Below are 20,974 nucleotides of genomic sequence, written 5' to 3' on the forward strand. Positions count from 1 at the left end.
CAGGCAGGCAGGCAGGCAGGCAGGCAGGCAGGCAGGCAGGCAGGCAGGCAGGCAGGCAGGCAGGCAGGCAGGCAGGCAGTAGAAAATTCTGTTAATTTTTTTTTTTTTAAATTCTGTAGCAACTTGATGGAAATGTTCGGGTCAATATATGGAGACACCTTTGGGCTTGATTTTTTACCCAACCAATATTGTCATGCTGTTTTGAGCAAAAATTGAGGCAGGTTTTTGGGTTATAATCACTGGCCACACCCACACCTTCGGTGTCCCTACTATACAGTACTATCGTACATGCATGCTATCTGTATATGCATACCACCCACCTGTACACTCCATTGTTAAGTGGATCATAATTTTCAGCACAACTATCGGGTATTAGAGATGCTGTTGGAGTTGGTTCCATAATTGAAATAGATGACATTATTACAGACATTGTTGAAGATACAGAATTTGTCTCTACAACTGTAGAGGAGAATATCACTAGTGATGACATAGACAGTGAAGTGGTAGAATATTGAGAACTTGTTGTTGGCTGCACAGGAATTTGCACAACTGAAACAGAGGATGAGGTTAAAAGGTTGCTACTTGTGGTGACCTCTGAGGGTGCAATTGGAGTCACAGTTACTCTTGGTCCATACCCATCAGGTGGACAATCATTAGGAGAATGAAGTCCAAAATTGTCCAATGACCATGTGTCATCTTCTGCTCCAGAGTGGCTTACTTGCATCCATCGGAATATAACACCTGGTTGTTGAATACTACGAGACAGTGGCTCGACTATTCTTGTTTCTCGAGTGTAAGCAGTAACATCATATGAATTCATCATTACCCAAGTGGAACTGTTAAAATAGCGATAATATAGGTTAACATTTTCACCAGATTCGGCTGCTTCACAGCTACCTCCAAATGAACCAATATGTAAGTAGAAACTTAATGCATACAAACCTCTAACATCTAGTGCTCTGGTGACTGCCTGTCTAATTCCATTTCCTGCAAAATATAGTGCACTTCCCAAGTACTGGTTACTGCAAGGAGGAATTGCAATAGTGGCTCCTTCCACAGTTGACCAAACATCCATGTCAAACTGTCCATTATTGAAATCATCTGAATAACATGCTAGTGTGCATGGTGTATCTGCAATCTTGCTGTGTACTATGAAGTCATCAATGGACCACACATCTACATTAGAAGATGTCACAGTGTTTTGCATCAAGCGAAACTGGACACCAGTTGACTTCATGTTTTCAGACAGACTGATGTGCACATATCGTGGATTTCTATAGAATCCATATGCATTTAATTGTACCCATGAGCCTAAATAAACTCTCCATGACAATGAAATGGCATGCATATCATCACTACTTTCACATGTGCCTTCATGTGATCCAATTCTCAGGTAAAAACTGAGGGCAGTAGCTAGACGTAAATCTAATTGTTGTGTGACTGCTTGTCTTGTTCCATTAGCAGAAAAGTATAATGCATGGCTTGAGTGTGTAACCCCACAAGGTGGTGTAAGCACACTTGCTCCTTCAATAGACAACCACAATGCATTGTTGATTGTATTAGTGAAATGATCCTCATAGAAAACATCATCTACAGTGTACCCAATTTGGACATCATCTAAAATCCACACATCACTACTTTCAGATGGACTGTGAGTAGACTGGTACCATCTTATTGTAACTGATGTAGTCTGAGCATCTGAAGGTAAATACAGTCTTAGATATGTTCCAGTAGTGCAACAACTTGGTACAAAATACTCTAGTGTAACATAAGATAATGAATCACTAAGTTTATATGCTACATAGATTCCCTCATTGATATTAGGTGCAGAACATCCATTGCTAGTGGTGCCAGATATTAGGTAAAATCTAATGAATTCTACTCCTCTCAAATCAATAGGATTAGTTGTCATCTCTCTACTACCAAACGAATAAAATTCCATACCATAATGTTGTATGTGTGACAAACCACAAGGCTGCAATGCAATTCTTACCCCAGTTACCCTATTCCATAGGCTGGTTTTATAAAATCCATTGTCAAAATTGTCACTATAGTAGTTACAAACTGAGACTGTTGATGGACTGGGATATGGCAATGGTGCTGGAGGCATACTTGATACACTTGATGCATAACTACGAGGTGGACAACTGTCTGGAGAATGAACGCCAAACTTATTAATAATCCATATGCTTTCCATATAATGTGGCTGTATAATTTGTATAGACACATTGGGCTGTCGTGCATCAAGTGGCAGACCCACAACCACATCAGTATAATGATGATAACCTTCTGAACTGAACCTTTCAATTTCATACCATGTACCATTATTGATGGAGTATGAAATAACAACATCTTCTCCACTTGGGGCAGCTAAAAGGCAGTCATTTCCACTCAGTACAATTTGTAAGCCAAGAGTAATGGTATATAACCCAGTAAGGTCTAAATTGTTTGTCCTTGCCAATCTTTCACCAGATCCATTAAAATACAAGCCATAAATAAAAGGATTATCACTAATGCACATGAGTAGTCCAACTGATCCACCAGATACTGAAGACCAAAGAGTTGCATCATAATCATTGTAGAAAGTATCTACATAGCATGCCTCAGAACATTCAGGGCTCAGAGCTGTACTATGAACAGTAAAGCTATCAATTGACCACACATCATAGGAAGATGTGGCAAGTACAGTTTGAGCAATTTTGAATTGCACACCATTAACTTTCAGCTGATTTGTTACTACAACATAAATATATCGAGCTGATCTGTAAAGTGTAGAGGTATATGTCTGCATTAAAGTCCAGCTTTGAGCTCCAATTTTATATAAAAGCTCAATATCTTCAGTGCCATCAGCATTTTCACAGCTTGAATCATCAGAGCCAATCCTCAGATAAAACGTCAAAGTAGTAGCCTGCCTGAGATCTAATGGAACTGTTATTGCTTCTCTTATACCTGATGCTGAAAAGAATAATGCAGATCCAGAATCTGTTGTACCACAAGGTGGAAGGGTAACATGTCCTCCTGTAATTGATGACCATATAGAAGAATTGGGATTACTTGTAAATAAGTCCTCATATAGAATAGTGTCCATGACACTACCTATTTGTACATCATCTAATACAACTGTGCCAGCAAGTTCCCATCTCAATTGAGCTGAGCTAACCTGCACTTCTATTGGAAGGTATAACATTATAGTAGCACCATTAATACAGCAGGTACGTGTAAAAGACTCCAGAGAATGCCATGATGTGTCACTACCAATCCTGTAAGACACACTTGCCCATCCGCTATTAGTGCCAAGGCATCCAGTAGTACCATGACCAGTGAACAAGTAAAATGTTATATATCTCACACCTCTTAGATCAAGCAGTGTAGTATCAAGACCATTCCCAGTGTAAGACTCTACTGCATAATGTTGCATTGGTGGTAAATTACAAATAGCTGACAAAATTCTTTTCCCAGAAACAGCTTGCCAAAGACTAGTCTTAAATGACCCATCATCAAAATTATCAAAATAGTAATTACATTGTAAATTGTTATTAGGTAAGTTAGAAGAAGGAACAGCTGGTGGGTTCTGTGGTGTCTCTGGTGTTTGATAAGCCACTGGTGGACATTCATCTGGAGAGTACACACCAATATCATCTATGAACCAGGTATCTTCTAGTGTACCAGAATGTTGAGGTTGAGTCCAACGTAATGTTACACCTTGTACCCTTGCTACTCGTGGAACCAGTACTGTTATTCTGGTAGCTCTTGTGTAAGCAGTTGCACTGAAGACTTCTAGTTCTACCCAATTTGAATTATCTGTTGTTAAATAATACAATACAACATTCTCCCCAGCTTCAGCTTGATCACAATCATTATCAAATGATCCAATTTGTAGTGTAAATGATATAGCATATAGTCCACGAAGGTCAAGACTGTTAGTGACTGCTTCACGTGTTCCACCATCAGTGAAATACAGAGAGTTACCATGGTGATCATCACTACATGGTGGTATGGTAACTGATGCAACAACTACTGAACTCCACAATTCTGAATTAAGTGACCCTGAATTGAAATTATCTGAATAACAAGCCAGTGAACATTTTGTATCTTTCTCTATGCCATAAATAACAAAACTGTCAATTGACCAGTCATCATACCCATCTACAGCTATAACCTGTTGTTTAAACAGGAACTGTACTTCATTTGCTCGTAAATTATCTTCTATAGGTACATTGACATGTACTGAATCTCTTCGACCACCTCCTACAAATGTTCGTATAACTGTCCAAGTTGTGTACCTCATCCTATATGACAGCTGGACATCCTCACCTCTTTCTGCTGGGTTGCAATGACCAATTCTTATGTAGAATTGTAACCATTTGGCATCCCGCAAATCTAAAAAGTCTGTGATGGCTTCTCGTTTACCTTCATGTGAAAAATACAATGCACCACCAGAATGGGTAGCACCACAAGGAGGTGCTATTACACTACCTCCTAAAACTACAATCCAAACTGATGGATCATAACTGTTTGTAAAAGCATCCATATATAGTTCAGTTTGAAATATCGTGCCAATTTGAATACCACCTAAACCCCACTCTGCACGACCAATCGATTCGTAAGTGGGCTGAGACCATCTAAGTTGCACTGATGATAATTGTGCAGCAACAGGAATATATATAGTCACATTTTTTGTATTTATGCAACAGTCTGGAACAAAGTATTCCAAAGTGCTCCACAATGAGCTGCCACTAACTCTATAGGATACATAAACACCACCATTGTCTGGAGGTTGAAAACAACCATTGATGCCATTACCAGTAACAAGAGAAAACTTAATGGTCTCCACCCCTCGCAAGTCTAAATCCTGCGTCACCAGCTCTCTTACATCATATACAAACCGTACACCATATGTTTGCATTGGAAAAAGTCCACAAGGTGAATAGACGATATCTACACCTGTAAAGGATGACCACAAATTACTATTAAAGAGTCCACCATCAAAATCATCCCTATAGTAACTACAAGCAAAATTGTTGGATTCAACAGGTGTAGGAGTTGGTGGGATGACTGTGGTTGTATCTGTTGCTGACAGTGGAGGACACTGATCTGGTGAGTATATACCAAAATTATCGAGTGACCACACACCACTGGTGTAGGTTGGCTGTGCTATTCGTATAGAAACATGCTGATCTCTAGCTTCTATGGGAAGCGCAACTGTCACATAAGTTTCTACTAAAAATGCATAACTTACAAATGTTTTAATTTCAATCCAGGAATCACCAAGATTAAGTGAATAATGTATTGTGACATAATCTTGATTAGATGATGAGCAATATAAATCATTGTACTGTACTATTTGTAAATAAAAACTAACAGCATACATTCCTCGCAAATCAAGTGGATGAGTAATGGCATGTCTTGCACCACTCTGGTTAAAATACAATGACATACCTGATGACCTAGTACTACATGGTGGTACTGTAACTTGAGCTCCATAAATGGTACTCCAAACAGATGCATTGTAAGTGCCAGAGTTAAAATTGTCAGAAATACATGCAGTAGAGCAAACAGTTTTTGAGTTTACACTATGTATTTGTATGCTATCAATACCCCATACATCATATCCACTTATTGCTGGTACATTTTGCATCCATCTAAGCTGTGCTGAGTGAACCTTCATGTCTTCCGGTATATCTACATAAAAGTAAGTTCTATTTACATTGCTTATACTTTCTAGCATTCTCCAAGGACCATGACCAGCTCTGATAGACAGTTCAATGGTTTCAACATGGTCTAATCCATCACAACCTGCACTTATATAAAAGCTTACAGCAGTTGCTTGGTTCAAGTCCAGAAACTGCATGGTAGCCTCCCTTGTTCCATCTGCTGAAAAAATCAAAGCATTTCCTGCATCCAATGCACCACATGTTGGTGTAGTCACTGTGCCACCTACAACTGATGACCACAGCAAAGAATGCAATTGATAAGTGAAGGATTCTTGATATAAAATGGTGTGCACAGCTTCACCTATTTCTACATCATCCAAATAATAATCATTGTTTCTACCACCATAAGGATTCGTAGATCCAATCCATCTCAGTTGAACACCACTGACCCTAGCTTCTGATGGAAGGTACATGTTGGTAGATGTAACACCACTATAATAGCATTCAAGGGTAGTCCATGAAATAACTTTGTATTGCACACACAATGGTGCATAAGTAGAGTGTCCAGAAATTGCATAAAAAAAGCTAACAAACTCCACTCCTCTTAAATCGAGTAATTTTGTTACCAATTGCCGTGGAAAATTGTTATACTGATATCTAAACACTGCTACAAACATTCTGCCGAAATATGGTCTATCAGAAACTGTTACTTGACTTATAGCTTGCCAGAGGCTAGTTTTAAATGATCCATCATCAAAACTGTCAAAATAGTAATTACATTGTAAATTGCTATTTTGCAAATTTGCAGAAGGAATGGTTAGTGGGTTCTGTGGTGTCTCTGGTGTTTGATAAGCCACTGGTGGACATTCATCTGGAGAGTACACACCAATATCATCTATGAACCAGGTATCTTCTAGTGTACCAGAATGTTGAGGTTGAGCCCAACGTAATGTTACACCTTGTACCCTTGCTACTCGTGGAACCGGTACTGTTATTCTGGTAGCTCTTGTGTAAGCAGTTGCATTGAAGACTTCTAGTTCTACCCAATTTGAATTATCTGTAGTTAAATAATACAATACAACATTCTCCCCAGCTTCAGCTTGATCACAGTCATTATCAAATGATCCAATTTGTAGTGTAAATGATATAGCATATAGTCCACGAAGGTCAAGACTGTTAGTGACTGCTTCACGTGTTCCACCATCAGTGAAATACAGAGAGTTGCCATGGTGATCATCACTACATGGTGGTATGGTAACTGATGCAACAACTACTGAACTCCATAATTCTGAATTAAGTGACCCTGAATTGAAATTATCTGAATAACAAGCCAGTGAACATTTTGTGTCTTTTTGTGTACTATGAATGAAAAAATGGTCAATTGACCACACATCATATGAAACTGAACCTAAAACTTGCTGCTTGAAACAAAATTGCACACCATTCACTTGTAGCATTTCTTCAATTTCAATATATACATAGGATTGCAATGAGTAACTGAATGTCTGTAAAACTATCCAATCATTATTATTTATCCTATATGATAGCCGAACACCTTCACCTTGTTCAGGTTGATTACAACGAAAAGAATTAGCTGATCTCGTCCTTATATAAAAACTAAGGCTTGTAGCATAAGTCAAATCTAAGTACTTTGTAATAGCTTCTCTATTTCCAGCTTGAGAAAAGATCAATGCATTTCCAGAGTATGCTTCACCACAATAAGTAGAAGGAAATCTGACATAGCCTCCTACAATCATTAACCACAAAGATGGATCATAGCCATTACTAAAATCATCCCCATACAACTTGGTCTGCACAAATGTACCAATCTGAATGTCATCCAATTCCCAGTAAGGATGTCTAGTTGCATATGGATATGCAGTGGACCAACTCAAGCGTGCTGATGAAGTCCGTATAGAAGGAGGAATGTGAACTGTAATATTTCTACCATCAATGCAGCAGCTTTGCTCAAAACGTTCTAATGTATACCAATTTTCATTAATACTACGTCTGTATGACAAAACTATGGCACCCTTAATATAAAGGGGATAACAATCACTACTACTACTTCTGAGATAGAAACTAATCGCTTCTACTCCTTGTAAATTCAGTGCATGTGTTGTTATGCTACTAGCACCGGTCTGAAAAGATACACCATGTTGATGAATTACAGAGGATCTACATCTCGGCAACATAACATATGCTCTATTAAAAGATGACCATAAGTTATCTTTATATGAGCCAGTATTAAAATCATCCCAATAGTAATTACAAGCTAAATTGTTTGGTGAAAGTGGAGTAGGTGTTGGTGGCATTACTGTAGTTGCATTTTCATTCAATACTAACGATGGAGGACACTGGTCTGGAGAATATATACCAAAGTCATCTAAAGACCATTGTGAAATAGTGCTAGTATAACTTGGTTGTGCTATTCGTATGAAAATCGACTGACGTCTTGCCTCAATAGGAAGTGGAATTGTCACATAAGTTTCAACTAAAAACAATGTACTTCTGAATGATTTAATCTCGACCCAGCCAAATCCTGGATTGGTAGAATAATACACAACAACATCATTATTCCCATAATATACATAGCATACTTGATTATGCATTATAATTTGCAGAGTAAAGCCAATAGCATACATTCCACGCAAATCCAAAGGTTGTGTTACAGCTTGTCTAGTAGAATTTTGGTTGAAATGTAATGCCATACTGGATGTTTTAGTGCTACATGGTGGTGTTGCAACTTGTGCACCACTAATGATACTCCATACTGATGTGTCATATGTACCCAAGTCAAAGTTATCAGAAATACAAGCAGTAGAACAAACTGTCCTGGGATTGGTACTGTGTATTTTAATACTATCAATGGCCCATACATCATAATCTCTTAATGCTTGAATATTTTGCATCCAACGAAGTTGTGCTGATTGCACTTTCATATCTCCTGGTATATCTATGTAAATGTATTTACTTTGAATGTTACTGATGCTTTGCAATGTCCTCCAAGAACCATGATCAGCTCTGATGGATATTTCAACAGTTTCTCCAACTTCCAATCTATTACAACTAACAGTCATAAAAAAGCTTATGTAATTTGCTTGACGCAAATCTAACATTTGTGTGATGGCTTCTCTTATTCCCTCTCCAGGGAAATAGAGGGCATTACCTTCATCCACTGTGCCACATGGTGATGCAGTTACATTGCTCCCATACACTGATGACCACAAAGTGGAGCTTACGCTGGTTGCAAAATTATCTTGATACAAAACAGTATCAACACTCTCACCAATCTGTACATTATCCACTATCCAAATTTCATTTGGGCTGCCTGGAAAATGCTGCCATCTTAATTGTATCAAAGTAGTCTGTACTTCAACTGGAAGATAAAGAGTCAAGGAACTACCATATCTACAACACGCACTAGTATACTCTTGCAGAGTTTTCCATATGGAACTGCCAGCAATGCTATAGCTTACAGTCATATTTGAATTTGTAGAAGTGGTGCAACCACCATTTTGATTTATACTAGCACGTGAGTAAAAGGTAATAAATTCTACTCCCCTCAAGTCAAGCATTTGGGTGATTAATTGCCTGGAACCAAAATAAAAGTATGCTGCATAATGTAGTGTTGATGGTAAAGAGCAGGGTCTATACAAGATTCTTATCCCACTAACAGTATACCATAAGCTGGTTTTATAATTTCCAACATCAAAATTATCTGAATATGAGTTACATACAGGCGGTGTTAAGGGTGATGTTGGAGCAACTGCCGGTGCCATTATACACGATGATTCATTGAAAGTATTGACTCTAAAATTATCAATAAACCAACTATCTACAGGATATGTGTTTATAACCGTTGTTGATATTCGAAACTGAACAGTACTAATCCCAGCACTGTTGTAAGGTCCCATGTAAATGTACCTTAAATTCTTGTAATAACTAAATGGGAATAAGTTCAACAATGACCATTCACCACCATCAATTCTCCATGATACCTCTATATCTTTGCCAGATTCTGCACCATTACAGTTGGCACTCCCAAGAGTAAAACTTACACTAAAACTTATAGCTTGTTCAAGATTTAAATGCTGGGTTACAGCTTGATTTCCAGTAAAATAAAGTGCAAATCCTTGTGTACAAACCTGACGCACACTACCACCACTAATGGAGAGCCATATACTAGAGTTGTAGCCACTGGTAAACTGGTCTTCATAAAGGATATGGGGAGTCACAGTACCAATCTTTACTTCATCTAAAGCCCACAGATTAGATGATGCTTGAGTATGTTGGTGCCAACGTAAAACAACATTATTTACTTGAGCTGCTGGTGGAAGATGTAGTACATGTTCAGTGGAAGCAGTACAGCAACTTGAGTTATAATATTCCATTGTTACCCACGGACCATTATTGCCAATACTATATTCAACAGAAATTCTTTCATTGTTTGTTGGAGAACCACATCTGTTGATGCGTGATCTAAACAATAGATTAAAAGTAAGAGAACTAAAGCCTTGTAAATCTAGTGGTTGAGTGATTACTGATTGTGTACCAGAGCCAGCAAAATACAACCAGTAATGTGAATTGCTGGGAACCCCACATGGAGTCAAAGAGACATTTCCCCCTGATAGCGAAGACCATAGCTCTGTATTGAATGTACCGTTATCAAAGTTATCATAATAGTAGCTGCATCCACTAATTGCCTGTCTTTTCTGTATTGAATAGCTAGGTTGTCCTAGCTCATCAGTATCTCTGCGGTTTATTGGCATGGAGTTGCTGTTACTACTCATTGTTATGTTATCAATACACCAAAGTGCATTTGTTTCGATTGATGAAAAATGCCACTTTAGCTGTATACCACAAGTTTGCATACAATCAGATATCATGATGCTCACTCTCCCGGCATTAAAATAGTCTATAAAACAAAATGAGAGCATCGATAAGGTAATACAATTAAAGCATATTGTGAGCGTATAAAATAATCTGCAGAAGATTACATCAGTGGTTAATTAATGAGGGGGAGGGCACAGGATCACTAACATATATACCAAAAATACAAAAATTTCATACAAGATTGAGATACATTAATAGAGCAGTTATCTAATAAAACAGTTAGTTTGATACTCTAATAAAACAGTCACCACATGTAACACTAATAAGAATTTCCATAGTCATTACTAAGTATGAAAACTTGCATCTGTAGTATCAACCCATGGGTACACTTAGCCAGCTAGGTTTTTTTTTTTTTGCAAATGAATTTTACATGGTTCTTTGTATTACACTATATGTATGACAATTTACTTTAGGCTAATAACTGAACTACTCATGACTGTCACTCATCCCTACAGCTCTCGATCAAACTAGACCACTTAGGAAAGCATAACATACTTAATATTTATATATTTGTGTATAAATGTACTCCACATCTAAACTTTCACTCCTGAAATATATAAAATATTTTTAGCTTCTGGGGTAGATCCCCTGCTTCATATAGCTATCTACTACCCTGGTGTACTTCTTGCCAAACTCTGAATCTGCCCCAAAATATAAATTCTATCTATTAAAATTATTTGCTTAAGTTTACTACAAAGCTACAAGATTTATATCACACACACTAGTTGTGAAGCTAAACTTTCAGTGATGATAGGGTATGCACTGCTCAATATTATTTACCCACACAAGTAAATACATGCACTTATAAATATATGAGATGTAAAGTCTTTATCACTTGTGGAGTCTTCTTGTGTTTAGAAGCAGAAAATTGAGGTCTTTAAACTTTGTTAGAGGGGGACTTATTCAGCTGTTTAAGCAGACTTTAATATACAGTCTGTGTCTATGTTTAACACTTAAACAGCAAAAATGAATGATACGTATTCAAGATTACGACCCAGTAAAAAATTACCATACATGCACAAAGCCATTATCAAAATTTATCATCATCCACATCATTGCAACCATGTTTCATGGCTGCCACCTTTGATTTCACAATTTTTTTCACCCAGGCTTTTTGAAAGCTTATATACAGCTTAGCTGTTTTTGTGTGGATATATTTTATATAGTCAACCTTATTTGCTACTAGATGAATTAAAAATTGGAAATTTTAAAATGGGAATAGGGATCACTGAAAAAAGCCACAAAACAAGAAGGGATCGCTGGGGTGGTAATGTAAACCACAAATCCCTATTTTGACTCAATCATAAATCTTTAGTTACATGCTCTGTCATTTTGAAGTGAGTAGGGATTTGTGGTTTACATTACCACCGACAGAGAGTCAAAATAGGGATTTGTGGTTTACATTACCACCCCAGCGACCCCTTCTTGTTTTGTGGCTTTTTTCAGCGATCCCTATTCCCATTTTAAAATTTCCAATTTTTATTCATCTAGTTTGTGTACTTTTTAATTAATCTAGTAATGGATTATGAGATTTCTTTTATTGATAATAAAGACTTGTGAATTGTGTAATTTTGCATTCTGCATAGTAACACCAAGATTTGTATGGGGGAGAGTGAGTGCATTCAGCAAACACACTGCTACAAGTAACACCTCAGGCTTCTCTTAGAAGAAAGGCTTGACCTTATCAACACCAACCATCACCTATCAACAGTTCTCTGTTATCAGTAGAATCAGGCTAGAGGTGTACATATAATCAAAAGTGAACTTGTAGAAGTGTGTTTGTACAGGCCATACTGGTAGTTAGACACTCTCCCCAATATGAACTCTTGGTGACACTGTCAACATTTCAGTACACACATGAAACTGATCAAATTGCAATGTGCATACAGACTGAGAGTCTCCTAATATGAGCTACAATTTACATTACTGGTGCCTTTAATAGCTGTCAAATTCAGTGCAAGTGTTGTTGTTATACACTTGACTGCATTATTAGAGTATTTACATGACTGCTCTATTAGAGTATTTAATCTGGATAACCCGCAATTACGGAGCGAAAAAAACCACCTTGCAACAAAGTCATCAGCCCAGATTAAGCTTCCTGGCCTATACTGAGTTTAATAAAGACAGATTCTATTAACCACAAGCAGCGCCGGCACATCAAAAAAACCTAACTTTGAGCGCGATCTTGTATGGCTTCTCGAGCGTAATGGCATTTTGGCAAGAAGAAAAGGCCCGGCTTGGGCTGTTTCCATCCTAAAATGAAATCAAAAATAGGTCATGGACACGCACAATGATCCATTCAGCAAGCCTTGCTAGTTTTTATCCCAGGAGTCTCCTTGTAAACTTCGCTATGCCTGTGAAAGAATAATAATAATAATATTATGAATAATAATAATACTAGATGAATAAAAAATTGGAAATTTTAAAATGGGAATAGGGATCGCTGAAAAAAACCACAAAACAAGAAGGGATCACTGGGGTGGTAATGTAAACCACAAATCCCTATTTTGACTCTCTGTCATAAATCTTTAGTTACATGCTCCGTCATTTTGAAGTGAGTCAAAATAGGGAATTGTGGTTTACATTACCACCCCAGCGATCCCTTCTTGTTTTGTGGCTTTTTTCAGCGATCCCTATTCCCATTTTAAAATTTCCAATTTTTTATTCATCTAGTTTGTGTACTTTTTGCTAATCCAGTAATGGATTATGAAGAAGACTGTGGTGAATAGTGTAATTTTGCATTCTGCATAGTAACACCGTGAACATTTCAGTACACATATGAAACTGATCAAATTGCAATGTGCATACAGACTGAGAGTCTCCTATTATGAGCTACAATTTACATTACTGGTGCCTTTAATAGCTGTCAAATTCAGTACAAGGATTGTTGTTATATACTTGACTGCATTATTCATCAGGGTGAACTCCCTTCAGACTGGAAGAGGGCATATGTAACACCAGTATACAAGAAAGTCCCGTGTACTAATCCATCGAACTATAGACCTATATCATTGACTAGTATTTGCTGCAAGTTGTTGGAACATATCATCTCCTCAGCAATATCTTCTCACACTATTGACTACAATATCATGTGTACAAATTAACATGAATTTCTTTGATTGATAATTAAGACTGTTGTGAATACTATAATTTTGCATTCTGCATAGTAACACCGTCAACGTTTCAGTACAAATATGAAACTGATCAAATTGCAATGTGCATACAGACTGAGAATCTCCCAATATGAACTACACTTTACATTACTGGTTCCTTTAATAGCTGTCAAATTCAGTGCAAGGATTGTTGTTATACACTTGACTGCATTATTAGAGTATTTACATGACTGCTCTATTAGAGTATTTAATCTGGATAACCCGCCCACGTACAGTAATCACGGAGCGAAAAAACAACCTTGCAACAAAGTCATCAGCCCAGATTAAGCTTACTGAGTTTAATAAAGACGGATTCTATTAGCCACAAGTAGCGCACACCAAAAAAACTTAACTTTGAGTGCGATCTTGTATATCTTCTCGAGCGTAATCAGCTGGCGTTTTGGCAAGAAGAAACGGCCCGGTTTGGACTGTTTCCATCCTTAAACTAAATCAAAAATAGGTCATGCACACGCACAATGATCCATTCAGTAAGCTTTGCTACTTTTTATCCCAGGATTCTCCTTGTAAACTTCGCTATGCCTGTGAAAGAATAATAATATTATGAATAATAAGAATAATATGAACAAACGGGCATATTTCAGTTTTGTCTGAACTTGAATACACATACTGTTTCCTTTACACTTGATACTTACTAGTGGACCTATACTCATTGCAAAGAACCACCAGACGGTTGTTTTGAGTTGAAGGATGCTTTTCAAGGTGGTTTTTAGGTGTGCGTTCTATTAGGATTTTTGCAAAAAACATGGGCGATCCCTATTATGAACCCACTATCGTGGTTCATGATGAACAAACCGGCAAATTTCAGTATTGTCTGAAATACACATACTGCTTCCTTTTCACTTGATACTTACTAGTGGACCAATACTCATTGCAAAGAACCACTAGAGGGTTGTTTTGAGTTGAAGGATGCTTTTCAAGATGGTTTTTAGGTGTGCGTTTTATTAGGATTTTTGCAAAAAACATGGGCGATCCCTATTATGAACCCACTATCGTGGTTCATGATACATTTGTTAATTGTACACTGAGAAATTGCAAATATGTAGATAGCTATGTGCTACTGATGCAAATGCATTGAAGTACAGTTATCGTGATTGCGATGCATTGCATTATTTCATATTGCATGGCCTGTTATACACATGTGCTACATATGCCCCTAGTTGGTCAAATCCAATTTTTTTCAGTGTGCAAAAAGCAGCCCAGTTGCAGTGTGTTGCTTGGTTCTGTGGTTAACATTATACACTCCTTTTTTCACCAAACATTCACTCAGAATTAATTTTAAAGTGTAGTGTGCCTTTTCATAACCACGCTACTAGTATCGTACAGCATGGTAACAGGTATCATAAAGGTTTGGCAAGGCCGGAGGAGACAGTCCGGTTGGTCAGACCTCAGCCAGACCAATGGTCTGGAGCTGGACCAACTTTAACTGTATTAGTTACTCATGCAATCTCTGGATGATCACATTACACATACATTTTACAGATGTTATTGAAAATGCATGGCTTGAGTAGTTACCTATAGTTTCTCAGCCTAACTAAAGCACAAAACTACATGTACAGTACAGCATAGCATTTGTATCGTTTTGTAGAGAAATGATTGTGGGTTCTATGTATCACGTGTGCTGACAGTTGGTGTTTATCATGTGTATGGCAGGTGCCTTATTATTATTATTATTGTTAATTAGCAAATCCCACTAGGGGAAACATGCTAATGAGTATTGCAATCACATTATTATATTACTTACAGCATTCTTAAATGTTTTGAGATCTATTGCGTCGATGTTAGGAATTTGAAGGGAGTTCCATTGAATAATTGTTTGAGGGAGGAAGGAGTATTTGTACACATCAACTCTTGTTTGCAATTGAGTTAGCTTGAGAGGATGTTGAGCACGGGTGTAGGGGAGTTGGTGATGGTAAGCAATGATCAGGTATTGCTAGTAAGTTCCTGACAAACCTGCTTTGATTCTAAACCGGCACACTTATATCACAATTCAATCTTCATAAAATAATCATTAGCATTTCTTGGCTTTTCACTCTTGGCTTCTTTTTCTGGACGAAGGGCTGGCAGTGAAACTAGGCGCCTCATTCTGCGGCAGTAAGCTGTACACCCATATACGTAGTTACATGGCGACCAACTGGATGGGAAATTTTGAGCAGAAATCACTCCATCTTCAACTACCCACTCATCCTGTCAAGATACTGAGCAAACTCTCACCCCACATCGTGCCATTTTCAAATAGTGTTGCAATGGTTATCAGTGACTTTATGGAATTCAATGCTAAAATGGTCCTCAGACACTATGATCTTTGCTGAAGGGCACTATAGATTTTGTTTAGGTTTTATAATGTAGTTTATTTGTTTTATTTATTTATTTATTTAGCTTTACAGCATGCGTGCAAGCAAAAGTCAAAATTGCATGCTGAAGGTATGCCAGAAATAGGTGCTGACATCCAAGGTGAAAAAAAAAGTAAACAATTTTAGTTACAGTTCATTGAAGTTAAGGGAGAGAGGCACGCTGGAGCAAAGATGACATGGACAAAGGATGTGAAAAGTGCTCAATCAGAATTGAAATTATTGGAAGAATGAGCCCATAGGTGTTGGATTAATTGGTGTTTGATAGTGTTAGTTGGTAATGAAATTTTAGCTGGGAAATAGTTGTAAAGTTGTACAATTCTATTGAATAAAAGTGATGCTGTACCGCTGATGTTGTTCTAGGGTGGGTTAGCTTGTGACGTGTCCCTGATCTGGTAGAGTTACTGATGAAGGTAATATGGTCTCTGATTTCAAAGTTGTCTGATGGCAATTTCAATGAATTTATTAAGAACATAAGGTCATTTATTTCATAGGTGTACATTAGTGGAAGGAGGTTTAGTTGTTCCAGTCTGGATTTATGGGTAGAGGTGCATTCATTTAAAGTATACTTAGTTGCTCTTCGCCGTATGCATTCTAGTGATGTTATGTCTTTTCATTAATTGTGGTCTCCATATTTGTGAAAAGTAGATTATTTGGGATCTTACTAATGAGATGTACAAATTTTTCTTGGCTTCCATACAATTGGTTTTAAAAGTTCTCCTGATAAGACCTAGAGTTTTATAAGCTTATGCAGAAATAGATGAATAGTGGGCCATCCAGTTGAAGTCACATGGGAATATTACCCCAAGATCTTTGTGGTGTGATAAATGAGGGATGGGCTGTCCATTAATGCTATAAATTGAATGGTCTAATGATTCTTTGGCCCAGAAGCGAAGATGAATGAATTTGGAATAATTAAAAGTAGTTCTGATGTAGTACTCCAGATGAAGGCATTATTGATATCTGTTTGTAATTTCTCAGTGTCGTCAGGAGATCTAATGTTACATAAACACTTGGTGTCATCTGCAAAGGTGAAGGGAATTGCAAATTGAATGTGTTCAGGTAAATCGTTGATGAAAATGACAAGCAGTAAGGATCCAAGGACACTTCCCTGGGAAAATCCTGATAAAGCATTACATAGATCTGAAAACAAGTCCCCAACCTTGACGCATTGGTATTGTTGCTTCAGATGCGCTTGGAACTACTTCCAAACTGTTCCTGTTATTCCAACAGCCCATAGTTTTTGTAAAAAAATGATAGTGAGAAACAGTATCGAACACTTTTCGAAAATCCATATACACGACATCAACTTCACATTTAGGCTCTAAAACATTTTTAGCAAATACCAACAGTTGTTGTAATGTAGATCTTTTGGGAAGAAAACCAAATTGATAGTTAGTGGAGAGTTTCTGTATGTGATCAATAATATTGTCATACACTAATCTTTGGAGAGAATACACAACAGTGAAATGGGTCTGTAGTTGGAAACAGAAGTCTTGTCTCCAAATTTATATATGGGATCACACAGTGGGTGCGCCAGTCTTGGGGTATGGTGCTGCATGATAACCTTGTAAGAAAAAGGTGGCAAATCACTTGAAGTAATGGTAGGGCACAATACTTTAAAATTTTTGGACTGAAGCTGTCAATACTGCATGCTTTACTGACATCCAGGGCTGTGAGCAGTTCAAGGACATCAGAATTAGAGAAATGAATGTCTTGTAGTTAAGTAGGGGTAGTTTGTAAGTAGTTAAGTTTATTATAATCAGTGAGGTAGTTTGTAATTAGCTAGTCTTTGTATGCTTTTGTGTTAATTCTACACACTTTTTGCACTCAATAGTAATGGTCTCATGACTGCACATATCCATCAGTAGCTATATTTACGTGAGCTATATGAGCTATATGAGCTATATTACCACTCTGCACATATCCATCAGTAGCTATATTTACGCCCTTTCCCGAACTTGTAATGGAGCCAAACCATACGTGTCTGTTGTTGACACCTTTGCTGTTAACAATAATCATCTGGTTGGCAGGAATGTTAACTTTGTTGAGAAAAAATCCACTTTTAATTTTTAGCTGTTTTTCAGGGTTCAGCTCAACGTGAACATACTATAGCAGTTAACAATAAATTCTTGGTGTGGATAACCGATAATTAACTAATGTGGTTAGCCACGAGTCTCTTAGTACTAAGAGACTTGTGGTGGAGTCTCTTTGCGAATAAGGAACTTCTATTTTAATCAAACTTCAGAGCATTGCTAACATACCATTTTCTAAACTGTGTGACATTGTTTTGGCCCAAGGTATGCCTTTTACACAATAGTTCATTAGCTGATAATAATCAGTAGACAATCATTTGTAGATCCACACTACTACATTTATGAAAATTTTGGTGGTGACTTTAATTAGGGAATTTAAAGCATACTATATAACGAAATATGCTATAAAAACCAGTAAAGTTACTTCACTTACAAATGTAACATGTTACCAAGTAATGAAGTTACTGTAATAAGTCTAATATTAAGAAATTTTATTACTAAAAGTAACAAAGTTATTGATCTCGTTAGTAAACCACTAAGCAATGCTTAGCTACAATGAAGTAACAAAGCCACCTTGAATTAATAAATGAAGCTTATTCACCAGCTTCTTACAAATATAACCAAGATTTACACATTGTCCACAATCATGCCAAGTGATAAGGTGGTAGTTGCATGTGACAGCTTATAAGGATGCGGACACAAAGTAATATGTGACTGGAATTTGGAAAAACAATCCTAATTGCACATTAGAAGTTTCAAGATAAATGGTTTTAAAGAATTCAAGCCAGCATAACCTGCCAAGGATAGGAAGCACGCGTATGAAATTTACGCAAAAGATGCATCAATCTATTACTTTTCAGACCACTTCCAGTACTTGTAGCTGCTTGTAGAGTTTCCCGCCAAATACGATAAAAAATCTGAGCAGTTGGAAGAGCGAAGTAGTATCACGAGTGCTCACAAAGGGATGGAAGGTGGGGGTGGCAGGGAGGGCAAGAGATAGACTTCAAAATGGAGGCAGACCATGTTTGAAGTCCAGACACGAGATTACAGGGCTGTGCTGGCTCCTTAGTGGCTGATATGTATAGCAAAATCAACAGAAAAAACATCTGGCCAACATTATTAGGCCATCCACCAGCATACCACTGATTCTTGCCAAGCCAGATCCTTCACAAGGCAGATACTGCCATTTGAGATCTCTACACCACCTAGAAAAGACATCTGTTAAAAACCAGCCTTGAGTAGTTTGAGTAGTACTGAGTGTCAAAACTAGTAGTACGATAGTGTGGCTATCTACTGGTGGTGTTAGTTTGATTTTGCCTGATGTTCAATTTGTATTGGTTTTGTAAAATCTGGTCACATATAATATGTAATATTATTATAGTTACTTTAACTATAACTAAATAGTTCAGTTGCAAGTATAATACCATACGTGTTTCACTGCCCATACAAAAGTCCTAATAGCAGCAGTGAAATTTATCCCAAATTTCACTGGTAGCAGTGAAAAGTTGTAATTGCAATTTCATTGGCTAGAGTATGTAGTGCAGTTGCTTTAGCAATGGTTACTAAGGTATGATTGTTATGGCCTAAAATGTTTATTACCTTAGAAATGGTCTCCATGGCAACGGTTGCTAAGGTTACCATGATGATGGTTGCTACGGGTTATTTTGATTTGATTTTCCATTTGAGCTGTAGAAACCAGACCCTAGCAACTGCAGCTTGGCAACCAAAGTACAAGTATGGTATTAACTCAGAATAGCATGGGTAGCAGTGAAATTTGGGCTAAATACCACTCTTGCCGCATTGAAAATGGAAATTTCACTTGGCTTCATCTTATGAAATTTTACCCATTTTTAATGCAACACTTGTGGTATTTATCCCAAATTTCACTGCTACCCATGCTATTACTAGTACAGATGTAATATGTAACTAGTTACTTTTTGAAAGTACGTAATTGCCCCAACACTGATGTACGTACACTGCTTAAAGGATTTGCTAAATTAAAGTAACACCAACAATTGTTTTATGCTAAAAATTTTGATGCACCAATATTTCACACTTATATGGCATCTACCATTCAGAAACAAATTCCCCAATTCTGTGATGATAGAATAGTTACTGTCATGGACAGCATTTAGATATCCTCCCTGGAATTTTTTGCTCACTTTTGACTTCAACTTTACATGTTCAAAAAAAATCTAGCAAAAATTGGAGAATTCTGAGCTCAATCTCACTACTTTTCACAATATGTCAGATTCTTATCCACTGTGCTATTGCTGTCAACTGTCAGCTTCCTGGATTTTTGGAATACAAGACAATATAAACAATGGTCTAGCCTATATTAAAGATAAAGTCAAACCATAACCCTAGCTGGAATTAATGGATAAAGCTGAACCCCAACCCTGCAATGCTTTATAAGACTTTAACTTGAAACTTGTGAATGATAGAAAGATGTATAAGTTTCTGAACTCAAATTTTCTACTTCCGCTGTTAGAGCATCAGAGTATTAAATGCATGATGATAATTATAGATTTATTTGTCTGGCTTATATATTAAAAGAGATAACAAAAAGTAACCAAGTACAAGTAGAGATTTGCCATTGAATAAAATTTAAAAGTAATAAACCAGGGGAGGGTTTTTTTTAATAAAATAAAATATAATTGGTTCTTTGCCGTGGATAGTAGAGGGAACTATTGCACCTCTTACCATCCAAGGAAACAATTCTCATGATTCTAGCAGTAAAAAGTTAAATTTGAGTTTAATGCATCCAATATGTAGTGGAGAATGAAATAGGAGAGCAAAGGTAATGTCCATGTATGGTAAATGCATTGTAGCTTATAGGGATCATTAAGGTTTGGGATTTCCTACAC

The 20,974-nt window shown here is 37.2% G+C and overlaps 1 protein-coding gene across 1 annotated transcript in view; it reads right to left on the bottom strand.

Moving 5' to 3' along the window:
- The window catches only part of LOC136266458 (uncharacterized), a 95,443-nt gene that overhangs the window by 45,165 nt on the left and 29,304 nt on the right, over positions 1–20,974 (bottom strand). Inside the window, exon 10 of the mRNA XM_066061505.1 lies at positions 321–10,572. Within this exon, the coding sequence (XP_065917577.1) occupies positions 321–10,572 (10,252 nt within the window). The remainder of the gene's footprint in view (positions 1–320; positions 10,573–20,974) is intronic.

The sequence above is a fragment of the Dysidea avara genome, chromosome 1 (genome assembly GCF_963678975.1).
Source record: "Dysidea avara chromosome 1, odDysAvar1.4, whole genome shotgun sequence".
Classification (NCBI taxonomy): domain Eukaryota; kingdom Metazoa; phylum Porifera; class Demospongiae; order Dictyoceratida; family Dysideidae; genus Dysidea; species Dysidea avara.